The sequence below is a fragment of the Phyllostomus discolor genome, chromosome 8, assembly GCF_004126475.2.
Source record: "Phyllostomus discolor isolate MPI-MPIP mPhyDis1 chromosome 8, mPhyDis1.pri.v3, whole genome shotgun sequence".
NCBI lineage: Eukaryota > Metazoa > Chordata > Mammalia > Chiroptera > Phyllostomidae > Phyllostomus > Phyllostomus discolor.
In genome coordinates this window covers 108,385,847-108,404,608 of record NC_040910.2, presented here as the reverse complement: position 1 = coordinate 108,404,608, position 18,762 = coordinate 108,385,847, and the positions used below count along the sequence as shown (strand labels likewise).

The window sequence follows — 18,762 nt, the reverse complement described above, 5'->3', positions numbered from 1 at the left end:
ATGCCCTGGCCCTGTGCCCTCACCCACACCCGTGTTCTCCCCGCAGGAGGACGAGTCCCCCCTTGGCACCTCGTACATTAGGAGCGCCCCCCAGTTCACCAAGCCGCTGAAGGAGCCGGGCCTCGGCCAACTCTGTTTTAAGAAACTCGGGGAGGGGCTGCGTCCGGCGCTGCCTCGGTCGGAACTCCACAAGCTGATCAGCCCCTTGCAGTGTCTGAGCCACGTGTGGAAGCTCCACCACCCGCAGGACGCGGGCCCGCTGCCCCAGCCCGCTCACCCCTTCCCCTACGGCAGACTTCCCGGCCCCTTCCCCTTCCACCCTCTCCAGCCCTGGAAACCTCACCGCCTGGAGTCCTTCTTCCTGAGCAAGCTGGCCGGCGTGGACAGCCAGCAGCCCCTGCCCGGCCCCCCGCTGGGCAAACTGGCCTATGTCGACAGTCAGAAGCCCCTGCCCGGCCCACCCCTGGAGCCCGGCTGCCCTCCCCGCAGCACTCACGAGAAGTCTTCTGTGGAGGAGTACCTGGTGCACGCTCTGCAGGGCAGCGTGAGCTCCGGGCAGCCCCACAGCCTGGCCAGCCTGGCCAAGACCTGGACGGCGCAGGGCTCCAGGCCCCCGGAGCCCAGCCCCAAAGCCGAAGACAGCGAGGGGGTCCTACTCACCGAGGTAAATAAGCCCCCAAAACACACACCCACGGACCCCTACCACCAAGCCCTGGCTCCGGGGCAGCAGTTGGGAATCAGGCGTCTAAGGGGTCGCCATGGGAGAAGGGGCACCGCTGGAAACCTGGCAGGCCCACTGTCAAGGTCACACCCGTCAGGGGGATGATTTTCCTCTTTATCAAAATCACTCGTGCACGTGGTTAAAAATGAAATCACAGCCAATGACTCATCATTGATGACGAGCAGCAGTCCCCCACTCAACCTCCAGGCTCCCTTTTCTGTCTTTTTAGCTATTTCTGTTTTCATTTCTGTTTGGTTCCTTCACTGTTGCCAAAGTGTGTGTGTGTGTGTGTGTGTGCGTGTGTTGCATGGATAACACACACGCCGAGAAACAGGAACCAGCAAGCAGCAACCTCAGAACTTCCCCAGTGACCCCGATAAGAAATGGGAGGATTTTGCCCCCTCCGCTACTTCCTTCTCTCCCCTTTTTTCTCTCATTCTCCTACTTCAGTTCTCTCTCTCTTTCTAGTTAAAAAAGTTTGGAACTTTAAATGGCTTTTGCATACTTATATTTCTTTTTTTAAGATTTATTTATTTTTAGAGAGGGAAGGGAGAAAGAGAGTGAGAGAGAGAAACATCAATGTGCAGTTGCTGGGGGTCATGGCCTGCAACCCAGGCATGTACCCTGGCTGGGAATCGAACCTGCAATGCTTTGGTTCGCAGCCCACGCTCAATCCACTGAGCTACGCCAGCCAGGGCTCACACACTTATATTTCCAAGCTTTATTCGATCCATCTTGGACACCGTCCCTCGGCACCTGCCCCTTCCCTGTCCTTCCCTTTCTTCTACCCTTTAGCTACTGAATTGTATTTTTTTCATTGTCAAGTTGTTGACAATTCCATTTCTATCCCACACCCACAAGTCTGGGAAGCTTTGCATCACAAGGACCAGCCTTGCCTCGAGCGGTACGGGAGGCCCTCCTTTGCCTTGGCCTTCTTCGTATCACCCCAGAAGGAATAGCCCCTCCCAGCCCCCCACTCGGCGGTGCCTGTGGCGGTTAGGGCTCAGCCCAGCAGCCCGGCGAGGACCACCCGCTACCACAGAGCCCTCGCCGCTGTGACTCTGCGTCCCTCCGTGGTCCTGGCCACTGAGACCGGCCTCTCTCCTGCCCACTCCAGAAGCTGAAGCCGGTGGATTACGAGTACCGGGAGGAGGTCCACTGGGCCACGCGCCAGCCCTGCCTGGGCCGAGGCTCCTTCGGGGAGGTGCACAGGATGGAGGACAAGCAGACCGGCTTCCGGTGCGCCGTCAAGAAGGTACGCCAGACAGAGCGCCGGCGCCCCGGGGCTGCCTGCGCGCTCCCTCTGCTTTCCCTTCAAGCACAGTCCCAGGGTGGCCCAGGGTCTGACTCGCTGACGGAGCCTGGCTGTCCCAGCAGCCCCTGGGTCCGCTTCAGCCACACGTCCTGGCCCGGGAGCTGCGCTGGGTCTGTGTGTCCCTGAGAGGGGACCGGAGGGTGCGTGCAGCCTGGGCCGCTCCTGAGGCTAAGCCAGGGGCCAGTGAAACCAGGAGGTGGGCGGAGCGTTAATCACGGTGGGGTCACCCCGCGGTGGGGTCACCCCACACCTGCACCAGAAGGTAAGAGCAAGAGCCTCCACCTAACAGGGGCCTCCCGGAGGAGGCCTTGCGTGTGGGGAGTCCAGTCTGGTTCAAGGTAGGGCTCTGCCTCCCGTCACCCTGGTCCGATCCGTCCTGGGAGACGGACGACGTGGGGAAGTGAGACATAGCGAGAGACCCCGGCTGGTGTGACTAGAGTGCACCTTGGAACCACGTTTCAGGGAAGGTGGGGAGAAGGACCTGTGGTGCCAGGAATTCGAGGAGAGACAGAAGAGGCGTGAATCACCTCTCCCCTCCCCCGTCTCCCCGGTGTTCGAATTGGGGACCAGAGAGGGTCATGTGCCTTTTTTTATTTTTTATTTTTAGAGAGGGAAGGGAGGGAGAAAGAGAAAGAGAGAGAAACATGAATGTGCGGTTGCTGGGGGCCGTGGCCTGCAACCCAGGCATGTGCCCTGACTGGGAATCGAACCTGTGACACTTTGGTTTGCAGCCCGAGCTCAATTCACTGAGTTACACCAGCCAGGGCGGTCACGTGCCTTTTGCCCAAAGCCACACAGCCAGCCGGGAACTGAGGCCTCTCCTGTGGAGTCCCACTCAGGCCCACAGGCCTGGGGGGTGCCAGCCCTGCCCCCCCTCTGCCACCTCCTCCCCGAGCTCGGACTCTCAGCTCACCCTGCCAGGGAGCCACCTGGCCCTGGCCCGAAGCCAGCGTCCAGGGCCTCTGAAGCTGGAAGTCAGAGCCCTTTCCGTGGGCCGTTGTCTGGGCCCCTGGGCCCCTGGGCAAGGTGAAATAACCCAGCCCAGAGAAGGACCAGCTCTCAAGCGGCTTTCATCGAGGATCTCCTGGTCCCCGAGGGGAAAGGCACCACACAGCCAGACCAGGCCCCAGGCAGAGAGGACATCAGCTCTGCCGCTGTCCGGGTGCCTGTGGCTTTAAGGGGTGAAGCACAGACTGTGATGTTAATGAGCCCGGCTCCCCAGCTGGCATATGGGCCAGGACGTTGAGAGCTCTGGAGTCTGAGCCCCTGGGTGAAGGGAGCGGAGCGGGGACTATCCGCAGGTATTACCCCAAACTTCAGACACACTGTGTCAGATAATCAAGCCCCACCCTCGCTGACCTCCCCACTGACCTTAACCTGTGCGGACTTCTCGCCAGCGTGGATCCTCTTCCCCTGGGATGTCAGGGCCACGTGCCTGACCTGCTCAGCTGCGGCTCCCTCCCCGGGCCACCGGAGAAGGCCCAGCTGTCCCTCTGGGGAGGCGGGCGGAGGGTGTGAAGTGCCCCGGAGATGAGCGGCCAGTGCTGGGGAGCTTAGTCACCCGGCTTCTCAGCTGTTCCCCTGCTAAAGTTCCGGGTCCCAGGCAACGGGGTAAACAGCCCCGACATAGTGGAAGGGGACACAGGCTCCGTTTCTCACCTCCCCGGGGCAGCGAGGCGAGCTCCGAGCACTGCCCCGCCCTCAGCCCTGCGCTTCGGCTTCCGCCGGGCCCACCAGGGCATCCACTCTCGGGGCTCTCCCACTGCCCAGGGCCTCAGTGGGGATGGCTTGTGGGCAGCCCACATGGCTGTCCGTGGCTGGGCCCACAGCCCCTCCTTTCCTTTCCCTGGGGGTGGGGGAGGTAGGGCAGGCAGTAGGGTGTTTCAGGCTGTTCAGCTGGAAGGCCTGAGAAACAGTTCCCTGCTGAGGGGGCAGGATGGGTGGGGTGGGGGGCTGGGGGTGGGCGGGCAGGGGTCAGAGGTCAGGCTGCACCTAGGGTCAGAGCAAGCCTGTGCACCCTCCAACGCTCCCTGGGGAGGGTCCAGCCCACGGCGAGGACCGCACCTCCTTGGTCCTCCTTCCTTCCAGAGCACCCGTGGCCCCAGGTCAGATGCTGATTGGTCACGAGTCCAGGGTTTGATGTAGAGGGTTTTTGCTTGTTTTTTAAGGTTTTGTTTGATCCTTGTAATTGCAAGTAAATACAGGCTCACTGTATAAAAGAATTCGAGTGATACCCAAAAAGCAGAAATCTCCGTTCCCCGGTCCCATTCTTGGACATAAACCTTTTCACATGTTATGCACAGATCTAAATCTGTGTCTAGATTTGCTATAAACGTGTAGTCGTGTCCTTTCTTAAAAGGAGATGGCACCCAGGGGTTGTTCCGTGCCTGCTTTTCTCGTATAAAAGTGTGTGGTGGACAGACTTACTCCCTGGTGCGTGTGCATTGCACTCATGCCTTTTAACGAGCCATGTGGAAGAGCTCCGCCGCGTCCGCGGATGGATTCACAGGATCCAGGAACCCCCGGAACTTCATTCTGAAGCATGTGCCTGTGCACGTGTGTGCCTGTGTGTGGCACGTGTGGGTGCACACACAGTTTTGATGGGGAAGGGCCCGTGTCATGTACCAGATCTTCAGAGGCATCTGCGGCCGGAAGAGCGTTAGGAACTGTTCACTTGAGAGCATCCGGCTCCAGCACGGAGTTCTGGGGTCTCCTTTTGACTCCGCCCCAGACACGGGACAGCGTGGCCTTGGCCCAGTGCGGCCAGCGGCTCTCAAGCGCCTGCTCGGTGGACACAGTATCACCTCACAGGCTACTGTAAGATGTAAAATAACCAACGATCTGGCAAGGGCTAAGTGTGCATTCCCCGTTCGTTCTCAGTAACACCCTTATCGCAGGCCAGCCCCTCACTTTGCAGACCAGGACACTGAAGACCAGAGAGAGGGGAACGGGCCAGAGCGGCCGGCAGCTGGCCAGGCTGCACAGCCTGTGCTCCCCGCCCCCACCCCGCCTTGCTCCCTCAGACGCCCTTTCAACTTCTCTCCCAGAGCCGGCCCGAGTTCCAAAGCACCTTGTATTTTCAAGAGTCTCCCTCAACCCCCTTTGGTTGGGTGAGGGGGAACGTTTTTAAAACGTTGCCGGACCACTCTAGAGGACTCATGGATCTCTTGAAAGTTAAGGCAGAGGTCCCCAAACTTTCTTGGTTCCCAGATCATAATGGCTCGTAATTTTTTCATGGCGCCCCCAGGCCAAGACAAGTACCTAACAGTTCCATTTATTAAGTCATTAGGTCAAGTAGTGCCTTTATCCTAACGACTTAGTAGCCATCTGAATAACAATGCACGTGAGCCGAGAGCAAATTCCCTCTTCTGTTCTTAAACCACCACAATTACGAACGGGGTGTCCTCCTTACTGGGACCACACAGCTTCTCAAGCTTTGAAATCAGATCGGACACCGTCATCACCTTCGTTTCCCACGCCACGTGATCTGTCTGAAGTGTTTATCACAACCACCTCCAAAAATCGAGCTTCATCAAGATACATCATCAAAAAGAATGCGGCGCGTCTAGCGTTGAAAGGGAACTAGCTCCGTGCGAGCCGTTTACTCGGTGTCCCGCGGATGTACACCCCTGCTGTTGCCCTCAAAAGTAAAAATATCCCGGCGCGCCCGTCTGCGTTCTCCGGGGTGCCCCAAGGCGCTTCGGCTAACAGTTTGGGAGCAGTTAAGGTTACAGACATTTGCTAATGCAAGTCCCGTTGGTAAACTAGTTCCAACTCCGATTCAGAGCTGGAAACACTGACAAAGAGTCAAAGTTCACGCGAATTGATTAACAAAACCAGATACTCTTTACGTAACCAGAAGAGAGACACTTTCCACTGATAGGCAAAAGTCCCAAAACCCCACATCGCAGAGCTCCTGTTTGCCAAGTCAGCAGGTCTCCAAAGAAAACTGCCAGGTCCTGACTAATTTCTTCCAGGCTGGTTTTGCTGCCACTGGCGCCCCCTGGTGGCACCTCTTAAGGCGAACCTGAGAACCTTCCCGCGGCCAGAAAGAACAAGTCCGTTTAGGAAGTCTAAGCGTTTAATAAGCTGCTCTTCTTCGAGTCGGGGTTGGGGAGGGAGGGGGTGAGAAGCTAGCTTTCCGGAGCACCTGGTTGTCAGGCCCGGTGCTGGTTATCAGCCTGTCAAATCTTCACTGTGCCCAGGAGCGGATCCCACTGCGCCCACCTTTCACTTATGGAAATACATTGCTTAGGAGAACTGATCTCCTTTTAGAAGTGGCTCTGCCAGGGTCTCCGCCCAGGATGTCGGCATCCAGGGTCTGTTTCTTCCTGCCGTTCCATACGGGTCGCGGCAAAGAGGAGTGGGTGTTCCCAGGCCTGCGGTTCGGCGGCGGGAGGGTCCTTGGCCACACCCCTCCCTAGCAGCCGGTCCTGTGCCCGGATGTTGGGGGAACCACTGCAGACTGAACAAACAGCACTACACCGTCTACATGGACGGTTTAGTCCTCAAAGGAAAGAGACAGTCGGAGGAGAAGGGTGCTGAGGATTCTGAGGCATTGACAGAGCCAGAATCTTGGTAGCATCAACTTGGGCGCTAGCCCCGTCAGAAACCCAGCATCCGACGAGTCGCTGTGCATGTTGATGAACGAGATGTCCCATATCCTAGAAATGCCCAGACATTTGTGTTGAGGGAAAGAAAAGTCTGTGTTTGGCGGATCTGAGGGTGGGCAGCATGCAGGAGCCTAGATGAGGACTGCAGGGTTTCGTGGTTTCGTACAGGTCAGCCCTGTGGAACTCTGATCAAGTCCTGGGCGTTGCCCCTGTCCCCAGGCGTGCGCGGCTTGTCCTCTGAGGCTCCTGTGGGCCAGGCAGGGCCCCGCCTGGGCTCAGAATCGTTGCTGGAAACGCCAGCAGTGTCTGTGTGGGGAGCCGGCCCCGGCCCCTCCCCCTGACTCGCAGCCCCCTCTGGGCCCCCCCCTCCAGGTGCGAGTGGACATGTTTCGGGCCGAGGAGCTGACATCGTGTGCAGGGCTGGCTTCACCCAGAATCGTCCCTTTGTATGGAGCGGTGAAGGAGGGGCCTTGGGTCAACATCTTCATGGAGCTGCTGGAAGGTAAGGAGCTAGGTCCCACACTCTCTCCTGCAAAGTTTGGAGCCAAGGGTTTCCCCGAGTCTTGCCCAGGTTGACCTGGGTCCCCAGTCGATCCATTTTTAACTTAACCTCTTGGCTCTGTGACATTGGCGGGAAAGGCTTGCTTTTGCACAACCTCCTTTTCCAAGGCCCTTGCCCTTGGCTTGGAGGCCTGGAAGAGCGCTGTGTAAAGCCTGGCCGTTGGTCTCCTAGGTGGCTCCCTGGGCCAGCTCATAAAGCAGAAGGGCTGTCTGCCGGAGGACCGGGCCCTCTACTACCTGGGCCAGGCCCTCGAAGGGCTGGAGTACCTGCACACCCGCAGGATCCTGCACGGCGACGTCAAAGGTGAGGCCTTGCTCCCCAGCAGGCTGCCTCCTCTCCCATCCTGCCTGATTGCCTGCTGGGCCTCGCCAGCCGTCTCCAGGGGCAGGCTGCGAGGGGTGTGCCGGCAGGGAGTGTTCTCTTAGCCCTTAGCCCGGCACTGCCGCTGCCCACAGGGGTGGGGCCCACGGGGAACTGCAGGTCGAGCTCCTACCCACCGGTGACCGCTGGGGTGGGGTGGGCGGGCAGGGGCAGCAGAGCTGAGTGGCAGCGTCCCCGGGATTAAACTCTGCTCCTGAGCCATCGCTTTTGGAACCCCTGCCTGCTGCCTGCCTCGACCCTGAACTGATGTGACGCGCCCCCCCCCTTCCTCCGTGACTAATGACAGTAATCAGAAGCAGCAGCTGCCTCGTAGGGTCAGCCAGAAAATTGCCTCACTGGAAGTCCAGGGCGGGCCGGGGCCGTGACTCACCTGTTCCTCCTCTTCCCTGGGTGGCCTGGCAGCTGACAACGTGCTCCTGTCCAGCGACGGGAGCCGAGCAGCCCTCTGCGACTTCGGCCACGCGGTGTGCCTTCGACCCGATGGCCTGGAGAACTCCTTGCTCACAGGTAAGCTCCCCCACCCCTCCCCAGGACGATAGCCAGTAGCCTCCACAAGCATTAGCCCCGTGTCTTCTCCTATGCCACCCACACCAGCAAGCAGAGACGCGGGCACTCTCTGTCCACCAGTGCACGTCAGCCCACAGCCACCTGGGCTGCCCTGTGAGGCTTTGGTCGTTAGGCTTACATGCGGTCTTGCCTGTCAACAGCTCATTTCTGACGCTCCCCTCGAGCGGAAGAATGGAGGGGCTGCCATGGCTCCATCGCTCATGTCCAGCCTTTCTGGGGGAGCTGCGCTCCCAGCCTGGGACCTCAGCCTTCCGCACCCCCGAGAGCTCCATTTCTGGGGGCACAAAGGCCTGGGCTCTGTAGCTGGAGAAATACCTGTTTTTCACTCAGGTTTTTCTAATCATCAAAATAATCCACATCCATCGTAAGATATTTGGCAACTCCTGAGTGAAGTGGTATGGAAGGGAAGGAAGAAAAAGAATTCTCGCCATTCCTCTCGCCCAGAGAGATAATCATGGATGTTTCAGATAATTCCTTCCAGGTCTTTTGTTTTCTGTCCCCAGTCAAGGCCATTATCACCCAATCTGGAGCCTTGCTTTTCTCGTGTGTAGCATTAGGCATCAAATGATTTCATTTTGGCGAAAGGAAGGACCACCCTTTAGACGTGGTGGTGTGTCAGGAAAGGCCTGTGGCGGTCATTCCGAAGGTGCGAGTTGGGGGTGGACACCTGCCCCCCACTTTAACCAAGTAACTTGGTTTTTTTCTCATTACAAAAATAAGTTCTTTTCTAACATGGTTGCGGAAAGTGGAGCCAAGCAAAAATGAAAACTAAAATACAGATCACCAGAAAACAATACCGTTGACATCTGGTATCAATCTTCTAGTCTTTCACGCACATACGTTTTCCATTTTTTTTTTTTTTCCACTTACTAAAATTTCAGGAACATGGTCCCGTTAACCAGTCTTCTGCAACCTCACGTTGAGTGTCCGGGCCCCTCCTCATTTTTAAAAAGCCCCGCGAGGGTTCGGCCCCAAGGGCAGAGCCCACACGCGGAGGCTGTGTTCTTCGTGCCGGCCCCCAGCAGAGCCCCCCCCCCGCCGACGCGGCTCGCCCCCGCAGGTTCGAGGCCGAGGCTCTGTCTCTGCTTAAAGCACTTGAACGCAGGCAGGTTCCAGGCGTCTCAGGAGCGGACTGGGGTGGTTGCTGTCCAAGCTCTCGCCTCTCAGAGGCCACTGGGGACTCTCCCGCCTCGCTCGCCCCCACAGGGGACTACATCCCCGGCACGGAGACGCACATGGCCCCGGAGGTGGTGACGGGCCAGCCCTGCGGCGCCAAGGTGGACGTGTGGAGCAGCTGCTGCATGATGCTGCACATGCTCAACGGCTGCCACCCCTGGACCCGGTACTTCCGAGGGCCGCTGTGCCTCAAGGTCAGTGGCGGCACCGGAGACAGCCGCAGGGAGGGCCGGCGGGGCCCCGGGCACTTTAGCGGCTCTTCAGCGGCGGCAGATGGGAGCAGGGGGGCAGGAAGAGGCCTTATCACAAACGTGGGACCCTGACTAAAATCCATGCCACCCAAATCTGAGGGTCCAAGGGCAGAGCCCAGGTGAGGGGTCTCCCTGAGTTCCTGGCAGGTCCGCACCTGGGCCACCTCTGCCTGCCCCCTCACAGGCTGGGCCTGGAGGTCCTGCGCATCCCGCTGCCCAACCTCGCCCCCTTTCTCCCTCTTCTCGGAAAAGGCCCAGCCCCCTCTCTCCCCCAGGCCCCTCCAGCCCTTGTGACCAACCGCAGCACCGCAGGGCGGGGGCAGCAGGGAGAGGCAAGAAGAGAAAGCTGGGTGCCGGGAAGCGAGGGGAGGCGGGCCTCACAGGTTGCCTTTTGCCCCCCAGATTGCCAGCGAGCCCCCGCCCGTGCGGGAGATCCCGCCCTCCTGCGCCCCTCTCACCGCCCAGGCCCTGGAGGAGGGGCTGAGGAAAGAGCCCGTGCACCGCGCGTCTGCGGTGGAGCTGTGGCAGAAGGTCAGCCTGGCGCTGCAGCACGGTGAGAACCCCGCGCCGGCTGGAGGGGCCGGAGAGCCTGCGGGGTAGCGCAGTGGGCGGGGTCAAGGTGTCGACCTGTCCGAGCCTCGGTTTCCCCGGGTAGAACACGGCGATGACCCAGCTGCAGGCTGGTCGGCAAGACTGAGGCGAAGCGAATGGAAGTGCATCGTACTGTGCAGAGGCAGCGCGCCCAGGAGACGGGGGCCCGGGGTCACCCCAAAAGTGGCTCCCGCTCTTTAGGGATCAGAGAATGTTCAGCAAAGCCAGTTGTCACTCTCCGGCCATTTGAGTCGGGGGAACCCGGAAGTTGGCAGCACCAAGTGTTGGGGGGGGCGGGACAGGAGCCCCCGGCTCTGCTGAGGGTCCCCCGCCACAGCCTGGGCCCCAGCACTGAGGCAGACATCCGACAGCCTGGGAGCCACACTGCACTCAGGGGCACCCGCCAAAGGAATTCCCACCAGACCCACACGGGGGTACACGGGGGTACGCGGAGGACGCGCACCGCAGCGTCGTTTGCGTCAGGAGAGCGGGGGCGGTGGGCGTCCCTCCCCCCCTGGAGGAGTGGAGAGGCCAGAGGTGGGGAACGCCCCACAGAGAACCACGCAGCAGTTAAAGCAACACCACGTCCACAGAGCAGCCTGGCCGGCTAAAGCCACGGGGCTGGGAGACCAGGGGGCCCACAGAGCAAGGCCTGTACCACAACGCCTTCTTTCTTAATTAAAAAAGAATAGATAAATAAAAATGACAAACACTTTGCAAGAACAAGATCCACCCCAGAATGGCGCATTGAACGTAACGGAATGTTACCTGGCAGGTGGGCAGGGGAGAGACGGTGCTTCCGGGGGTGGAGAGGGAAGACCGCCACCCCCGACCCCAACCATAAACACAAGTTATAAGGATGGGCTGGGGGGGCTGTCTGCCGCCCCCTCCGGAGAAACGGGCCTTTAGGGGGGAGCCTGAGTCAGTGTTGCCCCGGAGCGGTTTTTAAATCTTCCCTTGACCGTGGATAGTAACAGAGTCCTTTTCTGGAGCCAACTCTGTCGTGTTTCAACTTGCTGCTGTGACCCAGGAGGAAAGTAGAACGGAGACCAGGAGTGCCGTCCTGCTCCCCATATGGGAGGCCACCTAAGGGAACAGGCCTCCTCCCGGGTGTGTCCCTCAGCGAGGCGAGAGCCCTCCCCCGAGGCTCGGGAAGGGCCCCCGGTCTGGCAGGGCCTGTGCAGCCCACCCCCCTCACCACGCTGCTCTCTGTTTTCCAGTGGGGGGTCTGAAGAGCCCCTGGAGGGGGGACTGCAGAGAGCCCGGCTGGCCGCCCTCGCAGCACGCCCGCCCGCCACCAAGCCCGGCCTGCTCTGACCAGGTCCTTCCAGCCCAGCCGGGGGAGCTGCCCCCAGATGCCTGGGGGCCCCAGCCAGCCGAGGACACCACAGGCGGGGCCCCCAAGCTCCAACCTCCGCTACCTCCAGACCCCCCCGAGAGAAACAAGTGTCCGAGCCTGACGTGGGGCAAGGAGGAGTCCGGGATGTGGGAGCCCTTGCCCCTGTCCTCCCTGGACACGGCCCCCGCCAAAAACCCCAGCTCGCCGGAACGGAGGGCGACCTTCCCGGAGCAGGAGCTGCAGCAGCTGGAAATAGGTGCGGGCACAGCGGCCTCAGGATCCCCGGGGTCCCCGGGGTCCCCGTGTCTCTGGGCCCCGCCACGGCCTGGGCTTCCTCCTCGTGCCAGCCAGCGTGGGTTCTCTCCCAGCTCCTTCCCTGGGGATCCGCGCCCACCACCCACACAGGAGGAGCCCTGACAACACAGCGGGGCCCTCCCTGTTTTTCACGGCATCTTCTGCTTTTTTCTGCAGAATTATTTCTGAACAGCCTGTCCCAGCCCTTCTCTCTGGAGGAACAGGAGCAGATCCTCTCATGCCTCAGCGTGGACAGTCTCTCCTTGTCAGACGACAGTGAAAAGGTGAGTCAGCCGTGAGCCAGGCACCGGGGCACAGAGCGGGAGGTGGGGTCCTCACCGGGGCAGGGAGTTTGGGTTTCTCGGAGTGAGACAGCCCAGTCTCCGGCACACCTGGAAACGAAGGGATGGTGTGGCTACTGGGGGTGGTGGGGAGGGACACTTGGGTCTCGGTCCCCACAGAAACACTCCTCACCCTCTTCTGGTTCCGGGGCCCCTCCTGACCTCAGCTCCCTGCTTAGCCCCGAAAGTACCCAGCAGAGCCCTGCACCAGCCTAGGACGAGAGCAGTCCCTCACCGCAGGGGCGAACCCAGGGCCCTTTTGCCCCAAAGCAGTCCAAGGCCAGAGCCCAGAGCCTGAGTCTGGCCACCCTTGTTGTTCCAGAACCCATCGAAGGCCTCCCAGAGCTCACGAGACACCCTGAGCTCTGGCGTGCACTCCTGGAGCAGCCAGCCCGAGGCCCGCAGCTCCAGCTGGAACATGGTGCTGGCCCGGGGCCGGCCCACCGACACCCCGAGCTATTTCAATGGTACGGTCGGACCCCCACCTGCTCGGCAGCCCCCAGCACCTGGTCCGCCTGGGACTGGGGAGCCTGAGGGGTTTCCGTCTCCCTTCCTCTGGCACATGGGGAAGGGAGGGGGAGGCATCTGGCGGCCAGAACTTGAAGAACCTGGCCATTGAGCCATTTAGAGCAAAGGGCCTGATGGCCCTTTCCTGGCGGGGCGGAGGGACCTCGGCCCCCGAGGGCTGCCCATGGTGTCCGAGGTCAGGAGTCAAGAGTCTTGGCCGACGGTCAAGAAACTGAGCAATGAGCGCCTTCCGAAGGGACGAGCATTCAAAGCAGGAAGTCAGCCACAAGTCTGCTGGGATCCTTCTCTGGGATTTGAAGTCAGAAGTGGAGAAAGAACATACATGCACAGAACTTAGTTTTCAAGCTCGATTGCATAAGTTCTGCTGTGATTCCGAGAGAACAAGGGTTTCATCAGCTCACAGCTCCGCGGCCCTCCCCAGGGCCGGCGTGACTCATGGCCTCAGGCCCACGCCAGCAGGCCAGCGGCCCCGCCAGCTCAGGGAACGTCTCACTCTTAAGTTGCCTGCAGTCTAATTTAAGAATCTCTTTCTCCAGTTCCTTTCTGCTGTGTGTGCACCCTGGGGTGCTACTTCCCCATAGAAGCTAACCTTAGTACCCTGCTTTGTGCGCAGGCCACATTCTGGGGCGGACAGGGAAGTGGCTGGAAGGGCCAGCGGGCATGTCACCTCAGGGCCGCAGCGTCTGTGCAGCCTCCCTGCCACCGGCCGCTTCCCTCGGCTCAGGGCTCCCTGGAGAGCCGGCGGCCGCTCTCCTGACCGCCCCCATGCTTGCCTTCTAGGCGTGAAAGTCCAAATACAGTCTCTCAATGGCGAGCACCTGCACATCCGAGAGTTCCACCGGGTCAAGGTGGGGGACATCGCCACCGGCATCAGCAGCCAGGTAAGGGGCAGGTACACACTCGGGGGCGGAGTCCCAGAAGCCAGGGCACCTGGCCCAGCCCTCCTAGAGGAAGGTTTCTGAAGTAGAAATGGCCCCGTAGACACCAGTTGGCCTTGGGTGTCCCCCGGGGCTCAGGGCAAGACTGGCCGTGGTAACTGAGGGGTTCTGGGGACCCCCGCTTGGCCCAGGTGAAAGGCACAGGATGCCCTCGGGGCCGCCTGCTTGGCTGGAGGGACGCCTCTCCCCATGCTGGGTGAGGCCGGCAGCTCTGTGCTTCCGGGTAGCTTCTCCGTCCTCCCAGTGGGCTCCAGGCCACCGTCTCAGGCCCACTGCTCTGCTCTGCTCTGCCCCAGATCCCAGCTGCAGCCTTCAGCTTGGTGACCAAGGACGGGCAGCCTGTACGCTATGACATGGAGGTGCCAGACTCGGGCATCGACCTGCAGTGCACCCTGGCCCCAGATGGCAGCTTCGCCTGGAGCTGGAGGGTCAAGCACGGCCAGCTGGAGAACAGACCCTAGCCCGGTCCTGCGCCACCGGCTCCACTCAGCCAGCAGCGGCCGCCCTCGGTGCCCAGTGCTGCCGCCGAGACTTGGGCTCGGGCCGCTCCCAGGGACCCGGGCAGTGGGACCGGGGACAAAGCGGACACCGGCAACATGCCTCCCGGGATTCCCCGCCCGTGTCCTGCCTGACCCGCCGGGAGAACACCCCGAGCCCGTGTGAGCAGGAGGCGGAGGAGGAGGAAGGCAGGAGGCCTCTTCCCACAGGGAACAGAGAGGGTCTTCTCTGCCCTGGTCCAAAGAGCCTGGCCTGACCCCTTTGCATCAGTGACCGCTTACCACCAGCAGTCAGGGGAGAGCAGGTTCCGGCTCGGGTGGGGGAGGGGCAGGTGAGCCCCTAGGCCCCCAGGCAGGTGTGAGCGTGTCGGGGTCGAAAGACCTGCACCCCGTGTCGGAACAGGGCCAGGCAGTGGGAGTGCCTACCCTTGGACAAAGAAGGGGCCCTCTAATCCCCCTTCCTGGCCTTGCCTGGCCATCCGCCCCTTTTAGACCCAGGAACTGTCCGACAGAGTCGGGGGGATGGGGGGAACGCCTGACCCCGGGACGTCTCCCTGGCAGCGGACGCCACACTGGTCGTGGCGTTGCGACACAGGTCCTGTGCTGGACTCAGCATCAGCGAGGGGCCAAAGCAGGTGTTTGAGTGACACAGTTCTCAGTCCCCAGGGACACGCCCCTGACTCTCCGGCACTCAGTCCTCTCATCTGTGAAAGCGAGGGGCGAGTGGCCTGGGACCTCCCAACGGGAGGCGTCTGCGGACAGGGCAGACCCCCAGGAGAGAGAGCGGCAGGTGGGGGCGCTGCTGCTCCCCGAGCCACGGTCTTCCACATCTTGCACGCCAGCTTCCTAAGCCACAGTCCGGGCATCAGGCCCTCACTGACCCTACCCTGCCCCTGGTCCCAGGGGCGCTGCCAGCTGCACTTTGCACTCTGATGACCTCAAAGCACTTTCTTGGCCGCCATCCCGGAGGGCGGGTCTGTCGGTTCTGCATGAGCACAGGCAGACTAGGAGATGGGGTGCAGGGACCCCACACCCCGTCTCCACACATGTGACCCAAATACCCAAATCTCTTTGAGAGGAAGCCCCCCCCGCCTCCATTCCTCTCTGTTGCCCCAGTCCAGCCTTATATCTGGGGGGGGGGGAGCCGATTGAGACTCATGTAGCATTAATCAACTGTGAATTGTTGAGGGTGAGGGGGCCTGCGAGAGTCCTCCTTGGGAAGAGCTTGACCCCGTGACTTGCCAAGGTGCCTTCGGTCCAGCTGTCCCCGTGGAGCCACGCCGCTCCCCAGGGAGAGGCCCCGGCCCCCAGCACCCCGGGAAGAACTGCAGCCCGGCCCCCTCGGGGCTGGAGTTGCAGAGACCTCTGTAAGCAATCAAGTTCTGTAAGCAATCAGGTTCTGTAAGCAATAAACTTCGGGTAACAACATGTATCTGGGCCTCGGCTGCCTCCACTCTCGTCCGCCCACTGGCCGAGACTCTGATCCCAGCAGCTGCTTCCCTTGACCTTCACGCTGGCACCATGTCAGATCTGCCCCTCGTTGGGGGCACTGGCAGTTTTCAACCCTTGACTGGGGCTGCTTTTCCCACACTCCCAGTGCCACCTCTGAGCTACCCACTCAGACCAGTCGGGCAAGATGCCCCACCTGGCTGGCGGCAGCGGGGACGTCCCTGCCCGACACTGCCAGGCCGAGGGGAGGAACACGATGACGGAGAGAAGGCCCGGGCACTGACCAGGCCTGGACAGTGGGGCCCATGCATGTCCAGAAAGGGCCTGCCCCCCCCCCACTGCCCTGTCCCTGAGGCCAGGCCTCCAGGGCACTGACCCGAGAGGAGTAGGCCTGGACTCCCAGCCCTTCCAGCCCCCTCCGGAATGCCTGCATTCCGTCAGAAATGGCTTCTCAGAGTGGGTACCTTGGTCACCGGACACAGGCCTGAGGGGGGGTGCCTGTGTCATCTGGCTCCACACCCCCTGAAGCCGTACACAAGTGTGTGTGTGTGTGTGTGTGTGTGTGTGTGTGCGCGCGCACACACGCGCACGGGGACCTGCACGCACACCTTGGGGTAAATGCGGGAGGTTCAGTGGGTTCTCCGAGGGGTCCTGGGTACACGGAAAGGGCAGCGGCTTTGTGCCAGTGCGCCCAGGGCAGGTGCAAGGACCCGCCCAGAAAAGCCCCGGCTTAGCCCAGCCGCGGTCCCCACCGCCTTGCGCTGGCTGCAGAGGAGCGAGAGCCGCTGAGAGGGGTCTCCAGAGAGGGGCTCCAGCTGCTGAGCCAAGTGGGGCCGCCCTCCCCGGAGGTTGCCCCCCAGAGGCCGCTGCCACCCAAGCGCCGCCGGAAATCCGAAGCGCTGGGCCCAGCCGGCGGGACTTGCTGTAGAGACGTCACAGAGGCCGCGACATCACAGACGCGGGCGCCCCCGCATCTCCACCGCCCCTCGCTGTCCCCAACCAAAGGACACAACTGGAGGCAGAGGGGCACCAGCCACCACCCCTCTCCACACCTCCCGGACAGAGCCGCCTCGGTCAGCATGGGGGTGACAGGTGGGAGCGGGCGGGCGCGCAGCGGGGAGGGGCGCGGAGGGACGGCGGGGGCAGGGACCAGGCGGGAAAAGGCGAATGGGAGGGGGCGGGGCGCGGAGGGGGCGGGGATTCGGCCTCCGGCCCCTGCCCCCGCTCCTCCAGCCCCAGGCTCCCGAGGAAGGGTGACTCCAGCAAAAGCACTCGCTGTCCCTGCAGGGGCGGCTGCTGCCCTAACTCCCACACCTAGCCTCGACCCTCCGAGGTGCACGAGCGTGCGTGTGCACGGGCACGGAGGCACACCTTGGGATTAAGGCCGCAGATACAGAGGGTTCTTGCCCAGGGGTTCCTGGCACGCCTAAAGAGCAGTGGCCTCGTGCCCAGGAAACCACTCATGAATTATCCAAACTTCAGATAACCGCTACAATCACGTCCAGTCGTCCCTGGCTGACACTTGGAAATTTTGCAGAAAGCAAAAAAGCAACCCACTTCAACGTATGTCCTCTGAGCACCTCCACTGCGCTTTGCACTCTTCTCTGTACCAAGTTAACGAAGACGTTTGCCCCTCGGGGCCCTGGGTCTCCCCTCCCCCCGTTTCTAATCATGGGTGCTCGGATCGATCCCTGCTGAAACTAGGACCTGCTCTCCCCGCGGAAGACATACATAGGCCAGCATTTATAAAAACGTGTGAAAAACCACCAACCAGAGAGCAGCGGATCCCTTTTCCCAAATTTTGGGGATGACGAATGTATACCACATTTACTGCACCTCCTTCAGGGCTTACTCCCGCGCCGGCCAGGCCCCGGGTCAGGGGGGCTGACTCCAAGTTAAATGTAGGTCAGCGAAAGGGCCTGCCTCCGGGCCCACCTCCAGCGCTGGGGCCGGAGGAGAACCAGGAAGAGGCGTCGCTGCAGCTTCCTCCTCCTCCGCGGCGCCTGGCCCCTCCCAGCACCCACGACCCCGACGCCAAGGCCAAGGCCGCTGTGAGACTCGCAAGGAATAGTCAGGGTTGAGCCCCAGCTCAGCAGGGAGCTCACGCTCTTGAGACCTCCCGGCCACTCCGCCTGAAGACACGAGAGGTGTGTCAGCCCCACGTGAAAGCACGGAGCACGTACATATGCAACGTGCACCCTCCCCTGACCAGCAGTGACTGAGCCCGGGCGGGCGTTTGCCAAGTGTGGCAAAGTTGGAAAAGTTACTATGATGAAAGGCGAAAACACCAGGGAGAGGAAAGGTGTCCCACTTACTTGAATGTTGGGTAAAGACCCTGCACAAAAGTGTCCCGGGGCAATAAACGAGAAACGGGGCAATAAACGAGAAACAGCTGTTTGGTGGAGCGCTCAGGCCGTTGGCAAGGGAAGAGCAGCTGACGTCACCCGGAGACAAACCGCTTCGATAAGTCTAAGTGTCGTGAACGTGGGTGAAGAAACAGAGGAAGGCGAAAAGGAAGGGCAAGCCGCTGCTCTTGGCAGCCGCCGTCAGGCCACAGCTGTCCAGCAGGCCAGGCCTGAAGAACAAAAAAAAAAAAAAAGGAAGCCCAGTTCAGGAGGCCCCTCGAGACACCCAAGGACACAGAAAAGCACTCTCAGGACCAGCTGTGTGCAAAGCACTCGATACTGAGTGCCAGCGGGGAACAAGGCCTGGGTCTGCGTTTCCTTTGGAGGTGGGAGGTGTGGCGGGCAGCAGTGGGGGTGCAGAAAGGCTTGTGCACAAGGTCAGCATCCACAGGAAGAAGGTCAGGAGTGAAGTGGGGTCACAGGTGACCCAGGCTTCTAATCTGGGCGATAGGATGACGGGTGAATGAGGAGGAAGGGGAGGTAAAGAGATGAGAGATTGCGAAGGAAGATGGGCTGGGCATGCAGAACCGCATTGGCCACCCTGCAGTCCGGGCACACGGGGTGAACTTGACCGCAGGGTTTGGCGAGGCGAGAGGGAGGAAGTGCTCATATCTTCGCACAGACTTCTGCTGAGCATCACCTTGTGCCAGACTCTGTGACGGGGTCAGAGGGGCAAGGCGAGCAACACACCTCTAACTGAGGGTCAGCAAGAGGCCATGCACTCAGCTGGAGGTCTGCAGGGGTCGGTGGGGGGGCGTGGTCACTGGAGGAGGAGCCCCTAGCCCAGGGCCATG

General features: G+C 61.1%; 1 protein-coding gene across 1 annotated transcript in view; it reads left to right on the top strand.

Annotated features, from left to right (window-relative positions):
* MAP3K14 (mitogen-activated protein kinase kinase kinase 14) overlaps positions 1-15,543 on the top strand; it is a 40,971-nt gene extending 25,428 nt beyond the window's left edge. The window contains exons 5-16 of the mRNA XM_028520104.1: positions 47-664; positions 1,839-1,976; positions 7,022-7,151; positions 7,383-7,514; positions 7,995-8,099; positions 9,366-9,529; positions 9,989-10,139; positions 11,398-11,772; positions 11,988-12,094; positions 12,474-12,618; positions 13,460-13,560; positions 13,914-15,543. Coding sequence (XP_028375905.1) covers positions 47-664; positions 1,839-1,976; positions 7,022-7,151; positions 7,383-7,514; positions 7,995-8,099; positions 9,366-9,529; positions 9,989-10,139; positions 11,398-11,772; positions 11,988-12,094; positions 12,474-12,618; positions 13,460-13,560; positions 13,914-14,078 — 2,331 coding nt within the window. The 3' untranslated portion in view covers positions 14,079-15,543. The remainder of the gene's footprint in view (positions 1-46; positions 665-1,838; positions 1,977-7,021; positions 7,152-7,382; positions 7,515-7,994; positions 8,100-9,365; positions 9,530-9,988; positions 10,140-11,397; positions 11,773-11,987; positions 12,095-12,473; positions 12,619-13,459; positions 13,561-13,913) is intronic.
* The last annotated feature ends 3,219 nt before the right edge of the window (positions 15,544-18,762 follow it).